The 9,286-nt window shown below is 31.6% G+C and overlaps 1 protein-coding gene across 1 annotated transcript; it reads right to left on the reverse strand.

Moving 5' to 3' along the window:
• Positions 1-5,253: 5,253 nt before the first annotated feature.
• On the reverse strand, positions 5,254-7,515 carry LOC115725729 (probable CoA ligase CCL11). The gene has a single exon (XM_030655323.2). The coding sequence runs from the start codon at positions 7,135-7,137 to the stop codon at positions 5,410-5,412; it is 1,728 nt and encodes a 575-aa protein (XP_030511183.1). The 5' UTR covers positions 7,138-7,515; the 3' UTR covers positions 5,254-5,409.
• Between the last annotated feature and the right edge of the window lie 1,771 nt (positions 7,516-9,286).

A 9,286-nucleotide genomic window follows, 5' to 3' on the forward strand; every position in this document is an offset into this window, starting at 1 on the left:
AACTATATTTTTATTTATAATTAATTTTTTAATATAACTCATTTAAATATATGTGCATTTATTTATCTATCCAGAAAATGTATATATATATTAAATTATTTTAAAGAAAATATTTGGATTATATATCTTTAGTAATCTTGAGTCATTATTAGATTTTATTGCATATCTTCTTATCGATGTAATAAGATCATATGATCATGAATTTACAAAATTTTTAAGTTTATGTATTTCTAATTATACACATACGACTCATTCTTAAAAATAAAATAAGCTCTTAACTATATTTATTGAACTTGAAGTTCAATATGATATAGTATATGTGAGTTTAAACAAATATTGAATTATTATGATATATTTAAATCCTTATGTGAGTTCAATGACGACTTTTGGAAAATAATTCTTGCACAAAGTATATAAGAACGATATAGTACAAAATGATATATACTAACTGCAAATTAATATTATTCAAAATTGAGAGAATGAGTACTCCAAAAATGTCTGAATCGTAAATGAACAATGTAGAAATTAGTAATAAATTATATTCATTTAATTTATCCTGAAGATGTTAATTAATATATATATAGAGGTACCGATGGAGATACCTTAATGTTATAAAGTATTGATAATTAAAAAATGATAACTGTGATGGAAACGGTATTCTAGAAAAGACTCTCTTGAGAAGTTAGACATAACATATTTGATCATAGTTGAACCCTTGAAGTAGTTCTACATAGGTACCTATAAATAATATACATGTTTGAAAAATATATACTTTAAAGATATCTCTATAAGTTATGTCAATATAGGAGGAAATTATCATATAATAAAAATTTTATCGACAATAAATGTTGAATGTTTGCATATGTACTAATAAAGTAACATGAGATATCAAGGATCATGATATTAAATTTATCGAAAACTATCGACATACATTATATTTTTGGCCTAAATAATATGACGCAGTCCAGACAAGTTTACTCGCATAAAGTGAAGTAAGACCTGTAGGGTATGAAATAAATATTTCTAATGAGAAATTTTTATATATGTATTCGTACACAATGAACTATTGTACAAAGTTCGCATAGACATAAGATCAATTGAAATACGGCTTAAATAATTAAAAAATATGATCATGATTTAATTATAGCCCGGAATATATTTTATGAGGAAGTATAAACGTCACATAAATATTGCAACAAAAAATTATTTACTTGGAGACCCTAATTTATTAAAAAATTTAAATATGTCTTATCTAAAAATTTTAGAAGAATTTAATGCATGTCTTAAGTGATATAAATTTAAAATCGCGCACTATATGACAAAGATCTTTGTTTGAAATAATAAAGACATGTAAGTAACTATTATTTAAAAATCATGTATGGTTGTCTATGCAATATAAATTCATAAATTATACGTTATGATAGACTCTTGAAGAGTTTTTGATTATATAAATGATTGAAGAACAAATTTTTATATATTTTTGTATATTGAGAACTTGTAAATATATATAGTTTATTCATAAGTATTAGTAGAGAAGTCTTGAAGTACTTCATATGCATCAGTGATTATAGATATATGATCATTTGATATAGAAATAAGATCGTACAACAAGAATGGAACAAATATATGGTCGTAGAGTACCATTATTATCACAAATGAAAATTTATATTACTAATGTATTATGTTTATATTAATTAAAACTTTAAACTTTAGTATGATCAATATTGTATGTACACATGTATGAATGATTCAATAAGTGGGATAAATATTGATGTTCTAGGAATTCGTCATCCATAATTTAGAACTCCACGCATATTGTAGAAGAGTTATTGTAAATATGTGGTCATAGATAATATATGTGATATTTTAAAAGGGATAACAATAACCTTATGATGTATATTATTACCAAAACAATATGCATCAGAGGGAGACATATTCATGCTGGACTTTTTTTTCCCTTAGTTAAGATTTTGTCTCACTGGATTTTCTTGACAAGATTTTTAACGAGTGAACTTACAAATAATTATGAATATGAAATATATATATTGTACTCTTTTTCCCTTAGCTCAAGTTTTGTTCCACTGGGATTTCCTGACAAGGTTTCTAATGAGTCAACTTTAAATCATGCTAACATACTTGCACTTTATGAAGCAAGTAGCAAATGTGAGTAAGATTACTGACATAACATATTCCGGAAACATATGGATTACACTCAATAAATCAGTATCATCATTGCTCAACTAAAGCTATAATAAAGGAGATCGAACCAAATACATTTTCACTAAGTTCTTCTTACTTCATGATCATCTTCAAGAAAATAGTTATATTAGTGTTGAACATATTCAATCAAGTTGCAATGATGTATGCTTATTCACAAAGTTATTACTAACATCAAGTTTTCAAAAGATGACATATAAGATCGGAATTCGTTGATTAGAAGATCTCTACGAATGCCTAAATAAGAGAGAGTTAATTGCCACTGTACCCCCTTTTTTTATTGAATATTTTTAGCAAGGTTTTTAATGAGGCAGTTTTTATAGACATCTAAGGAGAAATGTTATAAAATATTATTAATGAATGTCTAAATCACTAAATTAATTAATACCATAAATGTTTGATTATATTTCTCAATATTTTATTGTTTTAGTTTCATATTATTTTAGTCACATATTTGTATATAGAAGATTATCCTATTAAAATAAAGTACTAAAAAATTCCTATTCAATTTCTCTTATCTATTTTATATTATTTATAATAATTTTATTATACAGTAATTATTTTATATTATTTATTAAATTGAAATATGTGAATATTTAATTTTGGCCAAAATCGTACGACACCTATTTATAATAGGTTAATTAGCAATTTTTCCCCCCGAACTTTGACACATACTAAATCATGCCCCCTGAACTTTTTTGGCCGTTAAAAATTCCCCTTGAACTATTAAGATTGTTAAATTTAAGGACTTTTATCTAATTTTAGTAAAAAAATTCTAACATGAATGAAAGTTCATGGGGCATGATTTAATACATATAAAAGTTTGAGGGGCATGATTTGGTAGATATCAAAGTCTGGGGAGCATGATTTAGTACCTGAAACAGTAAAATTGAATGAAATTAGACAAAAGTCCTTAAATTTAACAATCTCAATAATTCAGGGGAATTTTTAACGGCCAAAAAAGTTCAAAGGACATGATTTAGTATATGTCAAAGTTCAGGGGAAAAAATTGTTAATTAGCCATTATAATATTATTGGACACCAATTTTGATGCCCAACCTCACCGCCTGTTGGGAATTTAAGGCATTTTAGACATAAAGTAATCCGTGAGTAGTGAGTTGTAATTGCCACATGTGATAACGTTGTTGCAATATAAAGACAGCATGAGGAAGAAGTCCCCACAAAGGCTTTGTGTCCATAAGCAACCAAGAGAGAGAATATGGACAAACAAAATTTATGACCTTCAGATGTTCCACCCTGCAATAACCCATTCACTATATATCTATATACAGATATATATACACATTATAGCTGAATAATTGAATATTGAACAGTGTATGGATATAAAAAATCTTGTTTACCCATACATCTTTTTGATCTGATAGTAATTCACCTTAGATCCTCTCTCTAATTTTGGAATCAGATGGTATCTATATCAAACATGTTTTTTTGTTAAATATATATATGAGTATATGTATTAGTGGCATATAAGCTACTAATACATTTTTCCCAAAGATAGTTCACCGCCAACTGTCGCAGCACCGTCTGTTAAAATCTACCCCTTTTTAATATATTTACCTCGCGCAACTTGGAATTTTTGATGCATACAAGTAATTTTGTTGGAACGTTGATATCTAACTAATGGAATGCTTAAAGTATCTCCATTGCCTGATAAATAATCGCAAAAATCTAAACATTTATCTATCCATCCATGAGGTAAATCAGTCGCTACTCCTCCGATACGAAAAATAATTATTCATTCTCATACTGGTGGCAGCTTCAAATAGATCATATACTAATTCTCTTTCTCTGAAAATATAGAAAAAAAGGACATAAATACTTAAGGTTAACTCCCGATTATAAATAAATACATAAGTTTAATTTTTAGCGATAATAATACTTAAGTTATATTTCTGGAACTCTGTAGGTACCCGACCGTTAAATGTTAAGTTATTATCCACGTGTTATTTTTTTTATTGGTATATTTAAATTAATTTTATTTAAAAAAAATGAAAAATTTAATGACGTTGGCTAATCGAGATTACCACGTGGCAATATACTTAACACATAACAATTAGGTACCTACAAAAATTCTAGAATTAACATAGGCATTATTACCCCCAAAAAATAAACTTAGGTTTTTATTTAAAACTGAAAGTCAAACGGTATTTATGATGTAAATTACTTTTAACTAATGATATTAACAATATTTGTTTTAATTAGCTTAATTTTTGCTCCTTGAACAATTTGATATGTATCAAATCATATCTTCTGAATTTTTTCAGGTCGTTAAAAATTTTCTTTGAAATATTGAAATTGTTATATTTAAGGATTTTTATCTAATTTTATTCAATTTTACTAATATAGCGATTGTCCATATACTAAATTGTGCCCCTAAACTTTGAAATCTATCAAATCATGCCTCTTAAACTTTAACTTGTACCAAATTGTGTTCCCAAAATTTTCATCCACATCATACTTTCATTAGTAAATCTAACAATCTCAATAATTCAAGGAGAATTTTTAACGATCTGAAAAGTTAAAAAAACATGATTCAATATATCTCAAAATTTAGGGTAAAAATCAACACTAACCTTTTAATTATATTTAAAATATATTAATTAGTTTATACAAAGTATGTGAAGATATATATATATATATATGTAGAGATGTGATTTTGTCCCGTGATGTACTTTCACCGAATGTATTCCGTGGTACATTAGATGGGTCTCAGGGTATATTAAATGAATGTCAGGGTACGTTTCTACTTTTTAACCCTAATTATTCCTAGATCAATCTCAGCCGTCAGATCAAATAACTTCCTCATCTGATGGCTGCTGTACATCACGGATTACAATCCATGAAAGTACAATAACGGGACAAAATCATATCCCTATATATGTATTGTAATTGTGTAACTATTTTGTTTCTCATTTTTACCGACACTTTAAAAGGTTTTGTCACACAATATCTTTAATAAATATCTGGTGGTATATATTTTTTTTCTTCAAATTAAATATCCAAACAATACTATTATTTACCAAGAAAAATAGCTAGAGTATATATGATCATTCAGCAAATTTAATTACACATGACAAAACAAAGTCAGTACATATATTTGTTACCCAGCTGGCTAGCTAGTATAGACGATCGAATACGACCAAACATACTGCCAAATCAAAACAAAACACATTACATCCTACTCCGACCAACCCCATATGAAGAGGAAGAAGAAGAAGAAGAAGAATATCCCATACTTTTAACAATCTCTTTCAACGTAAACTTTTGAATCTTCCCAGTCGATGTTTTAGGCAACTTATCTCTAAAAACCACAACTTTAGGTACCATAAAATGAGCCAACTTCTCCCTACAATACTCTAATATCTCCTTCTCCGTTACCGTTACTCTAACTGCTCCTTTCTTCAATGTCACAAAAGCTAACGGCGTTTCACCCCAATACTCATCTGGACAAGCCACAACTGCCGCTTCATCCACCGCCGGATGACTATAAAGAGCTGATTCAACCTCCACACTGCTCACATTCTCTCCCCCACTTATGATTACATCTTTTGATCGATCTTTAATCTCTAAATACCCATCTGGATGCATAACCGCCATATCTCCGGTATAGAACCACCCGCCGTCTCTTATACATTTCGCGGTAGCGGTTGAGTTTTTCAGATAACCTAACATGACACAACTCCCTTTGAGTACAATTTCACCCATGGTTAAACCATCTCTCTTAACACTAACCCCGGAATTCGGATCAACAACATCAACCTCAGTCATCGCCGCCGTCCTAACCCCTTGACGGGACTTCAACCGAGCACGCTCTGTTGCCGGAAACATATTCCACTCCTTCTTCCAAGCGCAAGAAACAACCACTCCCAACATTTCCGTCATTCCATAACCGTGACTGATAACAAACCCTAAAGACTCAGTTCTTAAGAGCACCGCCGCAGGCGGCGGCGCTCCGCCGGTCATGACGTGAACAGGGTTGGGAAGAGGCCCGGCATTGGGTGAGTTTGATAGCATGTTTAGTACGATTGGTGCCGCGCACATGTGTGTCACTCTGTGCCGTCGGATTAAGTTGAAGATGATCTCACCGTCGAATCTTCGGAGACATACGTTGGTTGCACCAACGGCGGCGGTGCCCCAAGTGTAGCCCCAGCCGTTAGCATGGAACATAGGGAGTGTCCATAGATAAACTGGCTGTTTAGGAACGCCCCAATCGATGAGCGAGTCAAGAGTCACGACAAAAACGCCTCTGTGACTGTGAACGACTCCTTTGGGAGACGAAGTCGTTCCAGAAGTGTAATTCAACACAATTGGATCCCACTCGTTGACTGGTCGGACCCACTTGAAGTTTTCACTACCTTTCTCAACTAACTCTTCGTAACAGCAAACGAAACGTTCAAGATCTTTAACGTCCGTTAAACTCGTTTGGTCCGTAATACTTTCATCGGTTATGAGAACGAGAAGAGGAGTTGGCGTGTTTTTCGGGAACAAATTGACGGCGTCAAGGACGAGACGGACGGAAAGTTGGTCTACGAAGACGAGTTTGGACTCGCTGTGACGGAGCATGACAGAGATAGTAACGGCGTTAAGTCTAGTGTTGATGTTGTTGAGGATTACTCCAGCCATAGGGACTGCAAAGTTGAGCTCGTACATTGGTGGAATATTTGGTGCGACGACTGAAACGACTTGACCTTTTTTGACGCCGAGGAATGATTCGATACATGAAGCCACACGGAGACAACGGGTGTGGGTTTGTGACCATGTGTAGGATAGGTCGTTGTAGACAACGGAAATGGAGTCGCCGTAGACGATTGAAGCTCTTTCCAGGAATCCTAGTGGGGTCAATGGACATGAATTCGCAAACCTTGGCTTCAATTCCTCCATATTAGTATTATTGGGCATTCAATAGTTCCGAATTTGGAATTAGGGATGAAGAGATAGGAAGATGAGAGTCACATATATTTAGGTTGAAAAAATACAGCGCCATTAATGATTTGTATCAGTACTTTTTTTATTTCTTTTTTTTAAAAAAAAAGTAAAATAAAATGATGACTAATTTTATAAATACTGTGTAAATAATTAGGTGAGTTCAGCCACTCAAATTAATTGGAGGCACGTGAAATAAGATAGCTTTATGTAGTGAGCATAACAATATAGATAAATATGTGTGGCATGGCATGTTCGGCAGAGCCCACTTATAATATATGCTTGCATGAATCAATAACCGATAGACATCGGTGCTTTAAAAGTGGTTAATAATTTATTAGAATGTTATAATTTGTTGTTATTATTGTTATTGGATTCTTGGTTAGTTACCCTGTTGGAAAAATTCTCAATAAAAGAGAGAATAGGAGGATTACAATCAAAATACTCAAAATACAAATAAAAGTATTTCATCAAGATTACAAGAAATTTAGAAAAGAAGAAGGATAACACACAAAAGCAATGAGGCTCAAGGACCTGTCCTAAAAGTCATTTCCTCCTCATATGGACACTTAGGGAAACTCTGAAATGCTTTCTTAAGGATTTATCAATGCTCATATCTTTCACCAGTGTCTAAGGATGAACATATCCTCACAAGGTTCTAACCACAACAAATGGTTTCAACCACTTCTTATGCAAGTGAACAATATGGCCTTTATTTATAGAGTTTTCACTCTCATATGAACATGAATGATCACCATAAAGCCCTTGGATGTTACCAATCATAAATTGGGCATTTATGTTATTAATTGGGTGATTTGGAGGAGTTTTGGGCTGTTACAAAGGCTCTCAAACTTTCAAAAACGTGGGCAATAATATGCTGAAAAAAACAGTAACTAGTTACTAGTTACCATTTTTTCAGCTTTGGCCAATTCTTTTCCAAAGTGTTCCAAATCATTCCCACTTGATTTTGAACCATTTATACACCTTATAAATGAATAAATCAAGTCTCCAACAACTATATTTTTTAATAGCTATCATTCATTCACATTCATAAATAATTAGTAACATCTTTTACTAATTTAAGAGTGAAAAAGAGATGAGAGTTACATATTCAAGTGATCATCAATTTAAAGGATTTGCAACTCCTATTTTGTGATCATTCTACATACATTTTGTAACTCCATAATGTATGTTACAATTTGACAAAATTAATACTTTGTCACACTTAATTATTTACAACTTAATTATTTAATCTAAATATTATATTATATAAAATAATATAACATTCCCCCACTAGATTAAATGATATCTCATTTGTAGCAAATAATTTTGTAACACAACATTTTATTTAATCAATCAAACATTATATTATGGAGTAATATAATATTCCCCCACTTGATTAAATAACTTCACTCTAATAGAAACCATTGCATTTGTGCATAGTGTAAAATGTCTTTCGACTTGAATTTTACCTTAGTGTAATTACCACAAAGTTTATCGAAATTTTGGTTGCCGTAGCATTGAACCACTATTTCTTGATAACAAACCGATGATAACACACACACATTTGCTATGTTCACTCAAGAACCTTATGGATTGCTTTTGCACCGTTAATGGCCATGTGCACAAATCCAATTCATGGACTTTCTAGAGAATAACTCCCAATTCTCATAAGAGGCGGCACCACCCCTAATCCATATAGGTGGAGTTTTAGTGTCTCGCAATACTTACACTTTCTTAAGCTTAAGTGAGTTTTCTTAAGCTTAAGCTCCATTAAAAAATCTTTCAGTTTTAACCCTCAATTTTCACCACATGTACTCATCCATAGATGGGACAATTGAGTACCACATTCACTCTATTGATTTGTTATTACCTATTGAACTTAAGACTAGATTTTTACTAGTGTTAAGATAGGTTACCATCAACGAGCAAATTGCTAAGGGAGTTTAGGTCCCATCCCTCGAAATTCATGCTTTAATCTTGTATGAAGATTAAGCGATTTGTTAACCTCACACTTTTGATTCCAAACGAATCATGCTAGCCAAATATATAGTGTTCACTTTGTGACCACTTTTCTCCTTAAGTACTTAAGCTTTGAAAATTCAATCATAAAAGATTAATTTTC

Source organism: Cannabis sativa, chromosome 6 (assembly GCF_029168945.1).
Source record: "Cannabis sativa cultivar Pink pepper isolate KNU-18-1 chromosome 6, ASM2916894v1, whole genome shotgun sequence".
NCBI classification, from domain to species: domain Eukaryota; kingdom Viridiplantae; phylum Streptophyta; class Magnoliopsida; order Rosales; family Cannabaceae; genus Cannabis; species Cannabis sativa.